Source organism: Oxyura jamaicensis, chromosome 2, assembly GCF_011077185.1.
Source record: "Oxyura jamaicensis isolate SHBP4307 breed ruddy duck chromosome 2, BPBGC_Ojam_1.0, whole genome shotgun sequence".
Taxonomy (NCBI): domain Eukaryota; kingdom Metazoa; phylum Chordata; class Aves; order Anseriformes; family Anatidae; genus Oxyura; species Oxyura jamaicensis.
In genome coordinates, this window is record NC_048894.1 from 51,036,112 (window position 1) to 51,056,886 (window position 20,775).

The 20,775-nt window shown below is 42.6% G+C and overlaps 1 protein-coding gene across 2 annotated transcripts in view; it reads left to right on the forward strand.

The window, feature by feature from the left end:
- The window catches only part of MBOAT1 (membrane bound O-acyltransferase domain containing 1), a 56,402-nt gene extending 45,293 nt beyond the window's left edge, over window positions 1–11,109 (forward strand). For both annotated transcript variants that reach the window (XM_035318554.1, XM_035318555.1), the window contains 5 exons: window positions 1,217–1,320; window positions 4,301–4,365; window positions 5,738–5,870; window positions 7,097–7,248; window positions 9,291–11,109. In XM_035318554.1, coding sequence (XP_035174445.1) covers window positions 1,217–1,320; window positions 4,301–4,365; window positions 5,738–5,870; window positions 7,097–7,248; window positions 9,291–9,423 — 587 coding nt within the window. In that variant the 3' untranslated portion in view covers window positions 9,424–11,109. The remainder of the gene's footprint in view (window positions 1–1,216; window positions 1,321–4,300; window positions 4,366–5,737; window positions 5,871–7,096; window positions 7,249–9,290) is intronic.
- Window positions 11,110–20,775: the final 9,666 nt, after the last annotated feature.

Genomic DNA, 20,775 nt, shown 5'->3' on the forward strand with positions numbered 1-20,775 from the left:
GGAGACCTTCCCATCAGTAAAATCTAGCTCATTTAGTAAAGTGGAAAGTAAATGGGAAGTTTCAGATTAGAGAAGATTGCGTATTAATTTGTTTGTTTATTACCATTGTTGTTGCTAATTAGGTTCTCTCTGTGGTGTTGTGCCTTGGGGTTTCTCCACGAAGTTGTGCCTAAACTTGTGGCACTTACAAAGCAAATCACTTTTCAATCTCCGGAAATAAATTCTGACCTTTTTAGAGCTTGGCTTATTCCAGATTTGTATTTTGTAATTGATCTAGAAGGATAAGCCTTACCTACCTGTATTTTGGCTTTCCTTTTTCTTCCCATCTCCTCAGTGGTGGCTGCATCTAGAAATAATGAGCCCCTCCTGTTTTCTTGGTACACAAAGAGAGGATTTCTGGCAGGGGCACATTAAAAGCATTATTTAAGACATGGTGACCAGATGGCTCCCAAGCAAGGCTAAGAGGGTAAATAGTTACCCAAGTACCCTGAGGAAGAGCAAGAAATTCATTCAGCCTGTGGAGTTTTGCTCTGCTTCATTGCAACAGCAAGTGGGAGCACAGCATGTCAAATGCCTACTGTTGCCCAGGCTTTTATTTGCACATGTAGTAGTTAAGTCTGTAATTGAAGTTGCTCAATATTTGATTTGTAGAGATGGTCGGGTACTTTAGTGAGGCACTGAACAATGGGCTTAAGATAAAGGCTTTGTCTACCAAAGTATGAATAAAAGTCCCGATTAAAACAACCATGGTGTAACTCTTAGTCAAAATGGTGATCATGTCTTGGAGACATTACAGCTTTTCTGAATTCTGAGAAGTGCTGGGAAATCCAGATATCTTTCTGAGGAAAATAGTAATTACATATTAATAAATATGGCAACTCTTTTACATCCATCTCCAGTGTAAGATAGATAAGGGGAGAATAATAGGAAAAATGATTTCTATTCATTATTATTTTTATTTTATTTTATTTTATTTTATTTTATTTTATTTTATTATTTCTTCTGTCAAAGGAGTAGCTCATCTTTCCTCCAGGAAGTGATTCTCCTGTGTTGTGAGATAGCAATGCCCCTTTACTAGGAGGAAGATTCTTTTTGAGAGAGAAGTTGTTAATTACTATAAAGATGACCTGAATGTGTATTTAGTGACATACAGACTTGTAAGAGAACATGGCTGTTCCAGCAGTCTGATTTGACCCATTTTGCTTTGATATTGCAGCAGATGCAGTGAACAATGCAGCTGGTTATGGATTCAGTGGCGTTGATGAGAGAGGTGCTTTCCGCTGGGACCTGTTGTCCAATTTAAATATCTGGAACATTGAGGTAAGCTAAAGGAGTGGCCACATTAGCATAACAGGCACAGAGAAATTGCTGTGATAACGGGGAGATTGTTTGCTAGAAGGAAAGTAAGTCCATGCCACCAGGCTGCCTCTCTTTAATTTGAGAGGTTTTGTATTTTATCGATTGGCAGATAAATATCATCTGTCACACAGCCTTTGTCATGCTCTGTATTCAGGTTGCATTTGTAAATAGTTTATAGAGGGCTAATAAATGATTAATCAGATGTTTAATAAATGAGCAGTCAATTACTGTAGATTGTGGCTGAGTTCAGTGGGTCAATAAATCGCTCGCAGCTATGATTCTTCACCATCTGTGGTGTATTACATCTATCTGCTTCTTGCAGCGTTCCCCTCTCATAACCCAGCTGAAATATGTGGTGGTAGTGAAGGAGGCCATCACATCGATAGGCATTGCACAAACACGGGAAAGAGTTTGGGTCTCTGCGTATGGCTGGAGTGCCTCTTGTAAATGGAAACAAGATGGGGTGCAAGAGGTAACAGGTCCAAACCGAGTAACCTGAACAGGATTGGCAGGGCCATGTAGAGCTTACGGGGTGGCTGATCTGGAGCCCCGTTCAGCAAACTACATGATTTCTCAAACCTTTGTAATACATATTTCTTGTGACTGCAGCATGCTTTTAACATCCATTAGTCTTTTGTAAACTATGTTAGTTTTTTGTTTGTTTGATTGTTTGTTTTTTGATGCAAGAGATGGCCAGTATAGTTATTTGTTTGCTCTGAAGAATATTCTCTGAATGCAAGGGGGATGTAAAAATGTTTACATGTCCAAAACTGCTTTCTAAAGGCTTCTTTCCTTTAGAAATAGGAGGAACTTCCCCCTGTAATTCTGTAGTTATGCTTTTAAAATGAAAAGCAGATGAAAACAACAAGTTAACTGCTTTATTGCTGAAAGACCTGTGATTAAGCAAGTGTGCTTCAATAGCTCTTCTCAAAAATGAATCGGCCCCTGTAATTATTAGTTGAAAAATGTTGAAAGATGCCAAAGCTGGAAGTATATACGTTCTCACTTCCTCAACATCCTTTCTCTGTTTTTTACCCTAATCCTCATTATACATCTCTCCCTGAGTAGTACAGAATACACATCCCAAAAATGCTTTATAGTCTTTGATAGCAATAGCATGCAAGGTACCATCTTGAATAAATACCTAATTCAGTTTCAGGGCAGGAAACAATTCCTTCCTAGATGGGCTAGGGCAATTCCTGCTTGAATGAGGATAGTAAAGTGTAGGTAGTGCTCTTCAGTAAAGCCAAACACAGGAAACAGGAGCCTTTGCTCTCCTCTACTTGCTGAACTGTGGGCTCCGCAGAATTTTTGTCCTTCAGATGAGCCACAGAGATCGGGGTGGAGAAATTATTTCCAGGAGCATAAAGCAGAAGGGTCATACCGGCCTCAGAAGTCCTGCCAGGAGGAATGATGGACCATGGCTTTCCCAATTTCCCAGTATTATCTGAAAGAGCATCTGAGTCAGCAGGGAAAAAAACACACACACACACACACACAAAAACAACAAAACAAAACAAAACAAAAACACCAGGCCTCCTTTGATTTGGTCATGTGTGTGATGAGAAGAGAGGCTACAGAGGGTACAGCTTCATGTAAGCTTTGAACTGTTCCTGTATGCACCAACAACAATTCTGGGAGATAAGTTAAAGTGTGATTGTGCAGTGCATTTTGAGCAGGATTGCCACTTTCATGTGTAAAATTGCTGAGGGTTGGGAACGTGAGTGCTAAGTGTGGCTACAATCTAACCTGGACTGTAGGGGTTGGATGAAGATAAGTGCATGGCGGGAGTTGGGAGGACATGAAAAAGGAGATGGGTCGCTGAATGTGTGGGGGAGGGCTTGAAGAAAACCTTGGCAGCATGCATATTCTGACAGTCAGTGACCACTTTCTCTCTTGGTATGTAACTGGAACTTAAAGGAGGCCAAAAGAGAGTGACCATATTAGTTGGAAGAGAAATTACATTTTTCTTGGCTTCTTTTGGTGCAGTCATGCAGTAATGCAATTAAAATGTGGCAGTGCTGCATTGGGAATTGCTAATCGTTTTTAACTTTTTAAACAGAGGATGCAGTGTCAATTGTCAGGATTCTGTGTGAAAAGGCAAAAGTATCTGAATATTCCCCCTGGAAACTGTTGTCTTTATTCCTTCTGGTTGGTGTGCCAATGCCTTCAGCTGATAGCACAAAATAATGTGGTTTCACTGAATCAGTGGAGACCAGTTATTTATTCCTGCTTGATGAGAACACCCTGGGAAGTTTCTGTCAGCAAGCAAGGAGCAAGGGGGAGTGGGAACAGGGAACTGCCAGAGATGGAGTTGACCAGGATTAGGGGAACTGATGCTGGACAGGATCAAGCAGTCCCCTCAAGCCGGGGGAACTGATGCTGTGAGGAGGTACAGGTAGTTTCCCCAGGGCCCTGGAGTCCACTCTAGTTTCTCAAGCTGGACAGTGAGCTGAAAGTTAGCTTCTAAATTTAGTCCTGAATTTATTTTTGTCCATGTTTTTGCAATTTTCCTCCTTCCTTCTCCAAATAATAATGCATATCTTTTAGTTTTTATAACACTTTGTTTTAATAGCACTCGAGGGAATTCCAGACTGTGTAACGGGTGGCAAGATTTCTCGTCCAGAAATGAAGCTGTTTATGAACTGTGGGAAGGCCAAACGTTTAAAACAAGAAAGCTCTTCAGATTTCCCGTAATTTGAAAAATAACCAAACATTGTGTTTAACTTTACAAAACAAAGCAAGTGCCGAGTGCTGGCAGTGAGCAATCAACCTAGTTAATGTCCTTTCCAAAATATGTTAGTGTAATGATGGACTGTGGCACAATCTTCACAATAGTTAGCTACTAGAATTTCCCGTGTTTTATCGCTTCTCTAACTTAAAAGGCAAGTATTGTTTTGCAGGTTTCAGTGCTAACATTTTATGTGAACTTCTTTCTTAGACCGCAACAAGTTTTAAAATGTACATTGAAAACTGGAACATTCAGACAGCTGCCTGGCTAAAACGGTAAGTGGGATGAAACAGCAATTCTCTTGTGAGACCCAAAAACTTTAGATGGCCTGAAAAAATGCTGATGGTGAGTCTTATCAATGTATAGTCTTTTGTTCTTTGTTCCCTCTCTCTAATGGTTGGTGGAACACAGTGGGTTTTTGATGCTCTAAAGTTTTGTTGTTGCAAATGTTAAAATGTCCACGTTTTATATATAAGCAACAAAGCCAGAAATGAACTGTTCAGATCTTCCAAAACGAAAAGTAATAGCATTTTGATGGCATTTTTTAGGTTGGTGTCTACCTCCATTGTTTTTGCTGTAAAGTTTTACTGTGCTATATTATGTTTCCCATGCGTATTATGACTGGAGGCAAGCCTCATTGTGCCACTGGGATCCATTTCAGTTAGAACTGGGGAGAAGTCCGAATCTTCAGAGCTTTGGTGTAGTCCAGTTTGGCATTATCACAAGAAGCTTTCTACAGAGTCCTTGTTTAGGATATGGAGAAGAGACTTATTATAGCACTGAGATGATCCGATTTTAATCTCTGTCTGATAAGGCTTATGTAAATATTAGCTTAAGTTCAGTTTTTTTTACATGGAACTGTCTCCTGTTACTTGTTACAATTTTTGGCACAATTAAAGCTCAGTGTACAGTCAGTTAACACAGTGTCTGCAGTGTAGTCACAAATATATCATGGTTATTGTGGCTATTTTTGTTGTTAAATGTTATCTTATTATCTCATATTTTTCATAATTCAAATGATGCTCCTGGTAAGAAATGCATTATCTTTACTATTTTCTTTGGAACACAGTGTCTCTGTTAAAACTCAGGTAGCCAAATAGACCTGATAATGTATTCTTGAACTGGTATCATTCATTTCCATCTTTGGAGTAAGATTTTGGGCTGCAAAAATTATCAGGAATACCCTGCTTTGCAATAGCTAAAGGCACTCCCTGTTGTTCCCAGCATCTCTCAGATAACAGTGCCTAAAAATACTTCTGTTCACCAGCGAGGGTTGTGGTGGTGTCTGTTTGTCCTTCTATTTGCTCTTGATTTACCATCAGGGTTTTAAGAGTAGTGTGCAATTCCAGATTAGAAGTATAAACTTGAATGCGAAATCTTCCCTGCTCTCTGCCATTCTATTTGATTGCTGAGAGCAGTAGGAATATTTGTACAGGCACTCCTTGGATACTCAGTGCATAAAAGCTTGCTAACTCTTTCCGTCTAACCTTCCATGTTATCAAAGGGAGAGCACTTTATGTCCTGGACTGTAACAGAGGCAAGATGATACCTGTAAGAACACAGAATAAGATGTTAAAAACTGGGAAGGATTTGCAGTTTCCATTGTTCTGCTGTATTCAGCCTCTTGTTTTGTTTTCCTCTTCACAGTGTTTGCTATGACAGAGCTCCTTGGTACCCTACAGCCTTAACATTTATCCTGTCGGCCCTGTGGCATGGTATCTATCCTGGATATTATTTTACATTTCTCACTGGAATCCTTATCACACTCGCAGCCAGAGCAGTATGTACCTTTCATTGTTCTCTTCCAAGGCCCCTTCTAGACGTTATCCAGCTATCAGCTGCAGGGACCACCATGGCACAGTCAAGCAGCTTGTCCCTGCTGCGAGCTCTCTTTCATGCCTTTGCGGGGCTAATGTTCACTGAAATTTTGTTCTACATTAATGCTAATTACAAAGAACCCCCAACAGTTAAAGGCAGCACTACTTCTCTGCGTGCTGCAATACTGCCCCTGGCTGTCAGAGAAAACATTGCTTGTGAGTGTATAGTCACGTAGGAATTTGGTAGTACTACTGGCTATGTCTGTGCAGTCAAATTAGCATGGCATTCAGGGTTAAGCTTGAGACCAGACTTCTGCTAGTTCATGTTGCATGGATGCTGACTTGTAATTAGCTCTGGGTCCAGTCTTTCACAAGTAACTGTTATGGGCTGACTGTTAGCCCTAGCTGGGATGCTGTCATGTGGATGCAATTGATGGGGTGAACTGGGCTCTGTGTTTATGGGCCTGGTCTTGGTTAGAGCCACCAAAGGCAGAACAGCTTTCATGTCTCACTGAGGTTGCATTTATCACTGGTGCAATTTATCCTTCAGGCTGAACCAGCCAGTTGGGCAGGGCTGGGAAGCCTCTCTGTTTTCTTTCAGGTTTTGAATATAGATTAATAACCAGGTCTATTTGAAAGGTGAATTAAGCTAATGGTCAGTATTAGCCCCTATGGCTATAGCATGTTGCTGAGTATGCTGTTTTAACTTGTGCTTTGCCTCTCATTTATGAGGATCCATTTCACAGATGTGAAGTTAAACCCAAATCTGTAGAGAACTGACCAGATATAAACACATACTTGTTCATATAAAGTAACTTTGCTTCATAGTTGAAAAGCAGTTATAAATAATAATAATAATAAAAAAAAAATGTGAGGGAGGAAGATCAGATCATAACAACTTCCCTCCTCAAGGATATTGTCCAAGATTGCTGCATGGGAGTCTGCTCTGCTGATTATGGCAGAGGAAACTGGGACACTTCTCTGTTTACCACTGATTAACTGTGGGATCTTAGATACGACAGTTAATGCACTTCTGCCTGCCCTCCTACTCGCAGTGCTTTCAAAAGGGTGCGTAAACTTTTTGGTGATAACGCTGATAATTGCAATACATATGCTGCAGTACGCTTGCGTGACTTTGCCTAAGAAATTAATTTATGTAATTTTCTGTTTACTTTTCCTTGACACGCAGATAAGAAGCAATTGCAGACATTACTTCCTCTCATCGGTGCCTCTCAAGATAGCCTATGACGTTGCTACCTGGGTTGTCACTCAACTAGCAGTTTGCTATACAGTTGCACCCTTTGTGATGCTGGCTGTTGAGCCCACAGTTAAGTTTTACAAGTAAGTTCTCTCCTCCTGACTATGGCACCTCAGACCAGTGTGGCTTTGTTAAATAATGCAAGGCATGCTGAAAGGCAATTGGCATTTCATCAGGTCTGAAAGGAATTCAAACAGGATATTTGATAACGTAAGGAGCGATTTCTGTACTCCTGTAACTTAATTAGCTAGTAGTGCCAAGGTAGAGCCCTTCTCTCTTGCTTCTCAGTCTTTTTGTGTTATTTAATCTGACTTTTCACATACTCAGCTTCCCTTTTCAAAGCAGTCAAGTCTCAGCGTTTAACACTGGTCAAAGCTGGAGACGTTAAGAACAGTGTGAGTTGACAGCAGGAAGGACTCGATGAGACAAGAACAGATTTCCAGCTGCTGACTGCACAGAGCAGGAGAGGTGACTGATCAGCAGGAGATAGGAGGGTACCTGACAGGTTATTACTTCTTGAAATCATTTTGTTTTTCTTTTTGTGTGTGAATACTTCCATAGGATCCTCAAAAATAAGTGCAAATAAGCACTGGATTTGCAGAGTATATTGAATATACTCTAGTAAACATAACTTGAAATAGAGAAATTCAGAAATAATTTTAAAAGGGAGACTATTCTATATGGCTTTACTTTTCTTTGATTCTACAGTGAACTGTCAGAATAACAGGTTTTGGTTAAGGAGAAAGATGATTCATTCCTCTAAAATAAAAGCATAAATCTAGTAGTCAAGACAGCTGCTGTCAGTAAGTCTGTTTGAAAGGTTTTGATTTTTGATGTTTTCTTTCATTTTTCTTAAAACACAGAAAACTTACCATATAGAAACAACTCAAAATCTTTCCTAGTTCTAGTAAAATGCTTTTCCAGTTACCACATTAGTATCTATTTTTTCTTCTTTCAAGGCAAATGTAGTAAAGAGCAATCAGAACAAAAAGAGAGAGAAAAGACTAAAATACTAAACTCATTTATAAATTTGCCATGTGTGTAAATTTGTTCCCTTTGTGCTGCAAGAGGCCATTCCATGTCGTAAATATAAACCTGAGATTACATTGCTAACTTTAAAACAAAAGAAACAAATATGTGTAAAGAACTTGGTATTACTATGCTAAGAAGGGAGAAATGTTACTTTTACCCAAATTCTGAGCAGAGAAAATGATTTTCCACCCTTGCCCAAAGCTGGATCATCACCTTAGTATTTTTTTGCCCTAGTGAATTTGAACTTAATTAACACCTAAATGTAGAGAATGTTAAGCAAGGAAATTGTAGGCCTCTGGACCAGGCCATGAACTTTTGGAGCACCACACACACCTAACAGCAGTAGTAAGCACCTTGCAAAGAAATTAAGAGCTATGGTAAAAAGCATAAATGAGACCATACAAAAGTGCATTTCCATGGTTAAGAGCTGGACCTTACTGCTCCCAAACTGGCTCGTCTCCAAGCTGCCTTATGTGGCTAGTTTAAGTATTTTTGGTTTCTGTTCAATCCTGTATATACTAAATTATTTGAAATAAAAATATTTAATGTCTAATATGATATCAAATTAAAGTATCTCTGAGTAGTTGCCTTCAAAAACAAGATCCTTCTGTAGTTGCCATTATCTAACCTTCCTCAGATAAGAGGTGAACTTTTGGTTTATTTCAGATTTCAGCATTTGAAATTATTTTTTCTTTCTCATTCAGTTGCTTATTATTTTATGTTTTTAATGGATACAATTTTATGTCCTAAGCTTGAAGAATTTTTCTTCAGAATGCAGCCTTGTATACCCCAACGTTAAAAGAGAGACGAACTGAATTAAGTCTAGAGTTAAATTATGTGAGTTTATCCGAGCTGTCAGACTTTGGGTTCTAGTGTTTGCTGATTGATTCTTTGCCTCATTAACATCCATGGCAACATTTTCATTGACGCATAGGCTGCGTGAGAATCAAGGGTTTATTTTGGTCCTTACTAGGTCATGTTCTTACTTTCTGCATTCATCCCTTAGCACTAAATTCCTCATGGGCTTATTGAGGCTGTACAATTCATCTTACTACCAATAAAAATGTAATATTCTCTTTCTGCTTTTTCCCAGGTCCATGTATTTTCACATGCACATTCTAAGCATCCTGGTGTTGCTCGTGTTACCAATCAGACCTCAAGCCCGGTCCGTAAGAAAGCCTCAGAATGAGGCCATACAGAACTCTGTTAAAAGTAAAGACAAATGATATCTCCAAAATTGCCGACACTGGGAAACAAACTGTCACATTGGAAACAAAGAAGAAAAAAGGGAGCAATGGGAGTAAAAGTACAAGACAAGTGGCATTTCTATCGGTTATCTTAAAATCTTATTGGATAGGGCAGTTAAGAGCCTGAAAGACTGCATTTCAAATGACTCCAGTTAACAGAGATTTACAGGCTATGTTTACAGGCTCATGGGGCATTTTGATTTTTTTAATAAATATTTTTATGAAGTGTTTTTATATATTTAAACTTTTTCACACGGAAAGGCATTTTTGCCCTTTTACGGAAATATACAATTATTAATCAAAGAATCTGGTGATTAAAGGGACAGGAAGCAGCTAGCAAAGAGCTAGATCAGCTGCTTGATAGTTTGGTGCTGTGGGTGGCTGGCAGGAGGGTTTTTTGTACCTTGGCTGAGGAGAGAGATGGTATGAGTAGAAAACCATAGAAAAGAGGTTGCTCAACATGCTGGTGCTGCCTGCCATGCTGCCTGCTTTCTGTGCAGGGTTTTCCCCAGCAAACCCCAGAGCAGGGACTGCAGCCTGAGCTTGGCAGCAAAGGTATTCCACATTCCTCGGAGTTGCATCTGCTGGTATGAGGACAAGACAAGTCCCTTGGGAATAGGTATCTGGGAACACTGTCAATGGTCCAGGCCAAATCTAAAGCCAAGTAAAAGCAAAACGAAAGGAGGGAAGAAAAAACTAGTAAAAGAAGGGACGTGCACCCTGTGGTCTGTAGAGTTGTGCTTCCGTAATGACACAGTGCTCATTGCTACATCAGCCTTACTTTGTAGTTTTAGAGTGATGCAGCACTTCCATCTCAGTATGAAAATGTCTGAGAAGCAATGCAGATCTGGAGTGTTAAAGATCATGGTTATGAGTTAAATCTGAAAAAGGTTTGTAATGGATCAGACTTTTTGTTACTCCAAAGCATCCTGTCTTGTGAAGGGGTTACTTTCCAGCAGGATAACACTAAAATGAAACCTGAACAGTAATTATCATAGTCCTAACAAATCTGTACAAAATAAAGATTGTGATGGGCTATGAACACAAGAGTCAAAACTGAGTCCTTGTGCAGTCTTGACAAATGATTTAGCCTTTCAGTGCAAGTTTCTCTGCTTGTAAAGTCCCTAGCTTACAGGGATATTGTGAGGTTTAATTTCTAAGGATTTGTAGTGCTTTGAGATAACTTGCTGCAAAGTGCTGTGTCATTAAAAAAAAAAAAAAAAAAGTTTTAATCCACTTACAAGAGGAAAACAGACTAATGGGACACATCAACACAACTAAATAATTAAAAACAAAAAAACACTCATCCCTCTCCAGGAATGTTTTTCTCAGGATTTTGTAGCAGCAATTCTCTTGTTAAAGTATTGGTATTTTTTGATTCTGTAATTGGTGTGTGATTGAGCAAAGAATCTGCTGTTTACTGCACTCTGATTTTCATGTCATATTAAAATTTTGCAGAATCCTAATGTTTTGGGAGGAAACAAATCAGCTAAACCAAAACAAGTTTTAAAAATGTTTGATTTTATTTTCTGTGGTGGGAAGATTTGGTCCTGTGACCACCTCATGATTTAGAGTATTGCTCATGGAAGAGTTTATTTGGTAATTTATTCTGAAGGCAAGATGGGATTAAAAGCTTGATCTGAATAAACAAACTGCTCAGCGTCACTGCCTGGCATTATTAATGAAAGTCAAATGTGAAAATGGGTGAATGAATCTGCGCCTCATGGAAAGGGAGCTGTTTATGTCTGCTAGATTTTACAGGATAGATGTGCTTTAGATCATGCTCCTGTTGAAACAGAGACAAGAAAGCACCCATGTATGTCTGCAGAAGAAGGATCTTTCCCTAACTTGGCCTGTCTTCATTTGTCCCTCTGTGTTTTTTTCTCCTTGAGGTACCTGAGTCACATCTTAGGCACCTAACAATTCATTTGGAGAGTGGCTGTGAGAGCTGTGTTGCCCACTGGCGCTGTTCCCATCCCACTGGGCTAGATCAAACCTTGGCTGCTCCTTGGGTGAGAAAAGAGATTTTAAAGCATTGGCAAAACTCCCTCGGATGCAGGCATATTCATGTACTCCAGTCTTCAGCAAGTCTGCAGAAGGCAAACATTTCCAGCAGGTCAGCTTTTTAGCACCTGCACTGGAAAATAAATGCACTTTAAGGGGTTGCTGGTTTTTATCTGGTGCTCTGCCCTGTGATCTGTATGTACAGTGCTTGTGCCCTGGTCTGCAGCCTCTCCTGAACTGAATGCATAGAGGAGGCCAGGCATTGCCAGTGGGGCATCTTCTGCAGGGTTTCATGTGAGCTGAAATAGCTAACTCTAGTGCCATCTACTTCCATTTCAGGTTTCAGCTTCTACAAGGTGATGAAGTCAGGGTTAGGGTACAAACTCTTATTCTCCCACAGGGTTGCATTCTCAGTCTGCAACTATCTGAAAACAGGAGCCCTGGGCTTCAAGGAAAACTGTTAGCGTGGGTTTTATGTGATATGCTAAATGAATTAAATTTTTTTTTTTTTTTTTTTTTTTAAACATTACATCTCAAGGAAACTTGCTAGTTGGGCTAATCTTAAAGCTGAAAGAAATCTAAAATCTTTGCTGTACTTTGTTTCTGTAGACTAGTCAGCCTACGTAGACAAGTCTGTCTTGCAAAAGTAACACTGGATTTAAATTACTGTAAAATATTCCTTTGGGGAAAAAAAAAAAAAAAGGCTATTAGCCTTGGAACTATCTTTCTAAATCCATTGCACTGAGTCTCTCTGTCCTTGTCATCTCTCAGAGGAAGAAGCTTCTGCCTTATAGAAAGACTGTAAACAGACACTAGAGGAGACTCCTCATTTGCTAACAGTAACTTATTCTAAGAGCCAAAGTAGAAATTCAGGTTATGGATGCGTGTTGTTGGGATCCCATGTACTGGCCTGGCATTACTGGTCTCTACCTGGAATACTACGAATACTTGGAAAGTGTGCTTCACCAACTGGAAGACAGGATTGTGATTACCAATATGATGTTAGTTTCTAATCACGCTCTGGGATTCTGGTGCTGAAAAAAAGCTGGGGAGCTGTGATCATAGAAAGACAAAAACAATCCTGATGTTTTATAAGAGAGAAATATAGGACCATCAGACAGAAATGAAAAATGCAGATTGTATTACATTTCTTTTAACAAAGTTTCTGTTTTAGATACAGGAATATAAAAATTAGACAACCTCCACACTCTTTGGACTGAAGACAAAATCCAGCTGTTATTTTTCAACATATTTGGCAGTATTAAAACTGAACTAGAAATTAAGGTCCACTTGGGTGAGAGGCCTGAATGAAGAGTAAAACTTTTCAGCTTAGCTCTGGGGCCAGTATTTAAAGAAGCAAAATCTCAGCAATTTCCTTGGTGGGCTAGGAGCACAAAGCACTTTCCGTTACTGTCCTGTAAGCTGTCCCATACCCTGAGTACATTCCTGCATGTTCCCTTGGAGCATGCCAAGCAAAGGAGGCAGTACCAACGTGGGATACGAGGTAGGCAGATATTTTTCCTCCCTTCCTGGCTGTTCTGAATGCATACGTAGCACATAGCTGGGATTTTTGCATTGCCTAAAATGAGGTGGGTGGGTAAGAAGGCCATAGATTTTTACCCCATTGGTAGGGGTATTGGTAGGATCTGTGAACCCGCACATACCTCTCTGTATATGTAAAAGCGGGCTTAGCAAACTAGATCTAGATCTAGTCTTTCGCACATAGCCAGCCTGCTGCTCCCTTTCTTCCCAGAGACGGCAGTAATGATGTGCACGAAGCATCTGGATCTGTTCTTGGGTGGAAGCCGCAGCCTGCCGACGGAGTGCTGGTGTGACACGAAGTGGAAATGCATTTGCTCGGTTGCGTTTACAGCTAGTGCCCTCTGTGGGTGAGCAGGCTTTAAGTGCAGATGGAAGCGCGCCGGCTGGGTGGTTTTGCAGCAACACAGACAGCCAGGCTGGCTGCGGGGAGATGCTGGTTTTCAGCTGTGCCATAACGAATAGGCTCTGCTTTGGACCCAGAAAGAAAAGACCTAGTTGGAAGGGAATAAAAATAATACTACAGGAGGAAACGCTGCCCTACTGGTAGCAAAAAATGGTATTTATATGCCTTAAAAAATTGGGTTACACTCTCTTTCACCTGATTTAATTATTGCCTGTGGAAAGGAACCACTGGATGGGGGAGAACCAGTGCTGAGAAGTTCCCTGAGGCTGCCCTGAAGACCTCATTTACTATCCATTCACAGAGCAGCTCCTCAAATGAGACCCAAGGCTTGCCTGGAGGCTTTTCTGCTGTAGCGTGCTTCCCTGCACATCTGGATTAGGAGCACTGCAGCTTGCCTGGGAGGGCCTGGCATGAATGGTGGCAGCAGGTCTGGGAGCATTTTTGGATCGTTGTTGAATGCAGCACGAGACCATGGTGCCCTGCAGTACTGGGAAAAGAGCCTGGGGGGTACACTGAAGCTAAACCAGCCACCGTGGGACAGGGTGAAGGGAAATGCTGCCAGCACCCTGCCATGCTGAGCATCCCTTGCCTTGTCCAGTGGTGGAAGCTGGTGCCCCTCTTCTTCAGAAATGTTTTAAGTTGGTGATGTTGTTATGGCTTTGACATGTGGATTTCTCTTTGTTCATAATGGTGCCTATTTATTCTTGCCTTGATGGCTTCAGTATCAGCATGCTTTGTTTGTTTGTTTTCTTTCTTTTTTTTTTTTTGTTTCAGAAAGATGGCTGTTTTATATTTCATCAGGGAGATAGACAATTTAAGGCAAACTTAAAAGATCTGGTGAATAACATGAATACTTTTAAGCGTGCTAATTGGTTTACCTTTCTGTGGCTCTGAAGCGTTTTTTCATTCTGTTACTCTTAAATGACACCTCCCAATGCACAGCAGGTGGCGCAGTTTTTGCTTAGAGATGATTTTTTTATAGACTGGGTCACAGAAACACTAAGCTGTCTTGGGGCTGAGTGCCCATTGGCACAAGGAAGCAGACACAAGGCGAGGAGATGGATCCACCGTGAATCTGGAGCACCTGTGTCTCTGTGCTCCTGCCATGTGCACCTCTGTACTGCGGTCACCTCGATGTCACCTCAAGTCACCATCAAGTCACCTCGATGCTTCCCCCCTGCCCTCCCAAGGTTTGGGTCAATCCCACTCCTCCAAGACTGCCTCTACCTGCTCTTTCTTCGTAAAATGACCCCTGTGAGTTTATTTAAATGCAGCAAGTAGCTCACAGCTGCCCGCATCCTTGCTGTGCGGTGCCAAGCCCTCGGGTGTGTGGAATGAGGGTCAGTCCTCAGTGAGGACAATGGGGAGCAGAAAGGCAGATGGCTTTGGGCAGCAGACAGCGGAAGTAACAGTGGAGGTGGGAATTGGAAGTGCAGAGAGATTGTGACAAGGGACGTCGAGCAGGGAGCTTTTCCCCTGACACATTTTTTCACGATGATGTGAAGCCACGATGGGAAAGGGAGTGCCCTGCTCCCCTCTCCCCTTCCTGCCTGGAGGTTAGGTGGGCACGGAGGATGATGCTGGGAATTGCCTGCAGGAGAGCAAGTGGCATTATCTGAGGCTTTCCCAGCTGCCTGGTGTGGAGTGGTTTTGTTTGCAGACAGCCACATGGTCCCAGTGGCGTGCTATTGGCCTGCTTCAATTAGATGTCTTGACTGATGGCCAGTTTAATGAGCCTGTGTACAGAGGGTCATTCAACATGGCAATTATACCTATAAATCTATTTGCAGCAGGGCTCAAATAACCTTTTGCGCACAGTTCTTCATAAAATGACTGTCTGATTAATTAACATTAATTTATCCACTGTATGGAACCAGATGCAGTCTGTATGAAAGCCTCTGCTCTGATGTACAGGCACTGTGTGAACTGGGAGGATTTGGGGATGGGAATGACTCTGATGTTGTTTCAAGTCTCTCTTTTAGATTTTTTTTCTTCTCTTTCTTCCTCTCTCTCTCTTTGGTCCCAGTTGATTAACATTCCAGGGCAGCATCATATAACAGGGGGCAAAATTCAATTAATTGAATATGAAATATTTATAACCCTACTCTATGTGTCTATCAGAGAAAGGTCCTTAATAGATCTTCTCATTAGCATGGACTGGTGACTCACTTCTCTGCTTTCACAGTCATTTGGAATTAAAATCCAATTAATCTAATGTCCCTGTGAATATTATTAAACTATTTGAAAAACTGCATTGAAGAGATATGAGGCGGGGGGTGAGGGGCTAAGAGAAGAAGAGGGAATATGTCTCGAGCTCATGAAGATTCATTTCTTCTCTGCTGAACACATAGTCTGGAAAGACTAATTCCCTGTTTTCTGGAAAGTGAGTAGCTAATTCTTAATACCAAAAGTCTAGAATGGAGAAATAACTTGTTTCCTACTGTCACTGTGAAAAGCTCCGTCATTTCTGAACAGGCCAAGAAATGTCCTTCCCTCCTGCCTTTCAGGTCGCTCCTAGCTCTTACCCTGAAGTGATGGTCAGGACCTTACAAAAGGTATTCAGGCCCTGAGAGGTAATTCTGGGGGCTTGTTCCCTGCTCTTCAGCAGCATTCAGCTGCCCTAGGGCAGGCTGTGTGGCCAAAGACCCCCACTGTCCTTGTGGGGGACCAGCAGCGTGCCTCCCCATGGGATGAGACCAGCCCTGCCTGTAAGGAAGGCAGCCAGGACACATGGATCCCAGGGCTGCGGAGTGCTCCAGGCTCTGTGGTATAGGCAGAGCCTAGCAGACTGTGTAACTGTTAAATGTCTGTCTCTTGAGCAGGTAGGGCACTGACCTGAATCATGGTGAGGAGAGATCTGAACCGTGAATTTCACATGCGAACTCTGAGCAGGAGGCAAATTTCTAAATTGAATATTCCCCTAATGGGAATGACTTGAGGACAAAATCCCTTAATGACTCTAAGGAATTCAGAGACACTGCCGCAAGAGCATGTAAGTAAGGAGATAAATATTTCTGAGCTGGATGAATATTCTGGATATTCAGATACAAAATGTTCCTCTTCTACTTTAAAAGCAATCAACTAAAAGATCTATCTATAAAATTGTGTTCTGCCATTGTTTGTTTGTTCTTGGGTATAGGTGGAAGTAGCCTATTCCTTTATATGTTGCCCCTTTCTTTATTCTTTCTGTCAAAAGCCTCGTCCAAACATTATCACAGAACACAAACACGCATTGAGATATGCTACTACACATTTCAGTGTCTTTATGAAGCCTTTTAAAGCCAGATTTCAGAGAGACAGAACATACTTCTTCTGTCACAGAGGCACAACCCCTGGGAGAAACTTAGCCGCATGGTGATGTACAGACTGTAAATCAGAATCGAGGAGCACTTTTGTGTAACTGAGGTTATGTAGGGAAAAGCTGTGTGGTTACAGCATACCAGGAGAGCAAGAGGCACCAGGACCCTGTGTTTGGTGGCTTATGTAGCTTATAGAAGGGGTCTTGTGTTCCAGCTTTTAAAAATAGAACGGTGCAGGATGCTCAGGCATCGGTGGGAGGAGGTCAGGTTCAGTCAGTCTTTTCCTTCACCACATGTCCAGAGATTTTGTCATCCCTGTATAGGCCAGTTCTGATTTATTTTTTGTAAGTAGTGAAACTGCAGGCTGCAGTTGTGTGGTACAGTGAAGTGCAACATGCAACCCTCAGCTGCTGAGCATCATGCAGCAAATAAATCACTGGCAAACCTATGTGTTTTAAACTTACTGAGGGAATTATATGCCTAATGAGCCCCCTTTCCCATCATTTTAACCCCTTTTAAAAGTTACTTAATTCAATATTAATGAAAGCTCCTTCACCAGTTTGATTTGATGATCATCTGAACTGCGGCTCTGCGGTCAGACCTGGCAAGAACATTATCCCACTCACAGTGAATCCAAGAGAGTAGCCTCTTAATTCACACTACAGCTTTTCAGAGCACAAAGCAGGAGCTGAAGTCATAGCCCTCTTTATTCTGGAGAAGCCCCGTTACCAGAACCATGGTGGCATCTCATGGGACAAACCCACAGCCCCCTGATGGTGTGCTGTTCGTCAGCTGAAATCTGGCTCCACTGCAAACAGCTGATGTTTGGGATTGGTAGTGTTTTATACCTGTTTTGTCTGTCTATTTGTATTTATTTATTGCTAGTGACCTACTGTGAGGGATATAGGAAGGTGGCAGAATCTGAACTGCAGCCTCAGAACTTTGTTATCTAAGGCTCTATTTGGGTTTGCTTTTGACATTAGAAGAGATTGACTGATCATAGTAAAACTCTCATCTCCAATCAAATTAGGAGAAGAAATGAGTTTCTTCTGTGCTTTTCCTGCAGCTGGTTAATGGATGTCACCCCCAGTTTGTTCTTATTCTGAGCCTTCTCCCATCCTACCAAAGACAGACATGGCAGCTGCTCTCGGTGCCTTCCCTCTCCCCTGATGCCTTTGTCTGTTGTTTATGGTCTATGTCCTAGCACAGACCCTGATTCCCAATGGTCAGGGACAAGCGGTCTTGATTGCTCCTTTCCCTGGGATCCATGCAGCAGGAAAATTGAGAGAAAAGCAACGTAAAATGCACTTGTTCTGTGCTGGTAAGATTGCTCTCCCACTTTACGCTGGTACAAAATGACTGCTGCTGATGAAGAGCAATGGAAAATCAAATCCGGGACCTTTTTTCAATCTTCCGCAGTCCCCTGCACACTTCAGGCACTGTATTAATCATTATAATTTCTTCCACATTGCCACTCTGTCTGCGAGCTTCCTTTCAGCAGTGTTTTCTGCTTTGTGCTCTCCTCCAGCAGGCTCCAGCTTTTCTGGAAGCGGCTGCCTGAGCTCTTTCCCAGGGCGCGGGTATGCCAGCCAGTGCATCAATCCACTTTTGTTTCCATTATGCCAGCTTCCTGTGAAGTTTCAAATTAATTTTAATGCTTCCCTCAATTTCAAGGCCTATAAAAAGACCTCGGTTCTGCCTACCTTGGTGAGCTGGGACCTGTTCAGGAATCCAGAGGATGGAGTTGTGGCAGTGCTGGGGTATCCATTTCCTCCGCCTGCATCCAGCTGGTTTCTGGCAGGGGACGGGGGCACGCAGCCTGCCCCACGTTCGGGGCAGGGTCGGGTGATCCCAGCAGGGCTGGTCCCGAGCCTTGTGCCCACTGCTGGCCCTGAATTAGCTGTCTCTGCAGCAGCACAGACCTCGGGGCTGGCAGAGGCGAGGGGGGGGGAGGACAACCTCGTGTCCCTGAATGCTGTTCCTGTGGCCTGCTGAGGTGCTATATGGGGCTATACCCCACGGATGCTCATGGGTCTGCTGACAAGTGCTAATAACTCTGAGAGAAAAAGGCAAAGCTGACGGCAGGAGGTTTACAATTGCAATTTTTGCATTTCCACTGCCAGTAGAAAAAATGTTTACAGGCCCACAGATTAAAAATAATAATAATAACAAAATGCTAACCATGGGGTGAGATGCCAGATTGCACTGGGTAATCCCTTTTCCACTCTTCACCATTGACACCTCTAATCTTTCTGCTAAGCATCTTCAATATTTCCTGTTTCTGATGAAAGAGCAGTCTGGAAAGAGACTGGAGGAGAGACTGCCAGCTTTCCACTGCTCCCAGGTACAAACGTTCAGGTGTTTTAAACAAAAGAAATGGAAAACACTTCCCCAGACTTCCTGTTCACAACAGAGAAGGAGCAGCCAGTTTTCCTGCTGGCTAAAGTCTCGTGGCCTTGATGCAGACCCTACCTGGTGCCTCGGGAGGCTTTACCCAGCCTGATGCTGGAGGAGCTCCTCGGCCAGCACCCACCCGCTCACCCATCGCTCCAGAGCCTCCAAACAGGCTGAGCCCGGCGTGGCTGACTTTTTGCTTTGTTTCGCTTTTCTTCCCAGCATCAGGACTGCAAAAGAAAATACCTTTTCAGCCCCACTGTCATTACCCATAGGGATGGCACCTTTAGTGCGTACTGTTCATCGCCGTAATAGCTGCACCTGCGTGCAGCACGCAGCTGTGGGCTGTAATTGCAAAGCATTATTTTCTCAACCTCCCTGAAAGCTTTATTTTTTTCTTTTCTTTTTCCCTGTTGTTCTTCCCTGTTGTTCTTGCCGCAAAGGTCCGTTTATAATGACTGCAGACCTTCCTTTCCACTTTCCCCCTGTTACACCCCTCTCTAAGCAGTGCATTTCTTGGAGCACACATGCTGGCTCACGCATGTCCCGCGGACAGCGGGGCAGCCGCGGCAGGTCTTGGTGTAGGTGGGCAGCAGAGGGGCTGTGCTGCTCCCCATATCGCTGCTGGGCTGACACCGAGGCCCTGGAGTGATAATTCATTTGTTCCTTGAATCTTCTGCCCCTGGGTGCCTGCCTTACAGTGAATCAATTTGGTGCTTTCGGGCCTGGATTAATGCGAGTGCCAATGGAGCATGCATAGCAGGAAGGCGGGGGAAGGAGTGGGGGGAGCAGGGGGATGCCCAGAACACAGGAGGCAACTCTTAAAAATTATTTTAAAAAAATTTAAAAATAACAGAGAGATTTAAAACAAACAAACAAACAAACATGTTCATTTGTTTTTCGGTCCTCTCAGCTCTCCTGCTACGTGCAGTTAGTTCCCTGAAAGGCAAGCAGCTTGTCAGTGTTTCAGGTTGTGCCTTATAAATCAAGGACGTAGCAAGGAATCTGAAATGTATATTGACGCTGGCTGTTCTCCTACCTCCTGCTGTAATGAATTCATGTCTGCAGACAACAGACACAATTATTATGTAAATTGCACACATACAAACACGCAGAGGAAAACATTTTTTTTCTTTTTTCCAGGGCCCTTGCTTTCCTGCTCCTAGTCCAGGCCTCCAGCACCCGATGGGATGGGGTGGAGGTGGGCTGGGGGCAGGCGCAGGGCCCTGCCCACCACCCCGGGAGGGACAACCCAAAGGCAGAAATAGGGAAGTTGGTTGTTCGGCTCAGGGTTGAAGAGCAGGGCAGCAGCACAGAAGGTGGTGTAGAAGAATCAGCTGGTCGCTCTGAGAAGATTGCTGTAACTAAATTTTAAAAAATCCTGCTAAGTGCTCAGTCACAAAGCTTGACAGCAGTGAGGAGGATCAGTGAGTGACCAGGACTGATCTGCTGAGAACTTGAGCAACCCATCCACCCATCCAGTGCATGTTCTTTAGGACTGCAGTCTCCCAGCAAAATCCTACTTGTTCAGTCAATAAATAAACAAATAAAATCAAAACCAAGCCTGAAGTCACAGACATAATGACCCCCCACCCAGCAGTGACGGGTGGCGCAGAGGCTGGTGTTGCTGGACTGTGCCCCCCAATAGCTGGGAGGGCACTCAAGGATGTCCAAGTGCTGCACCACCAG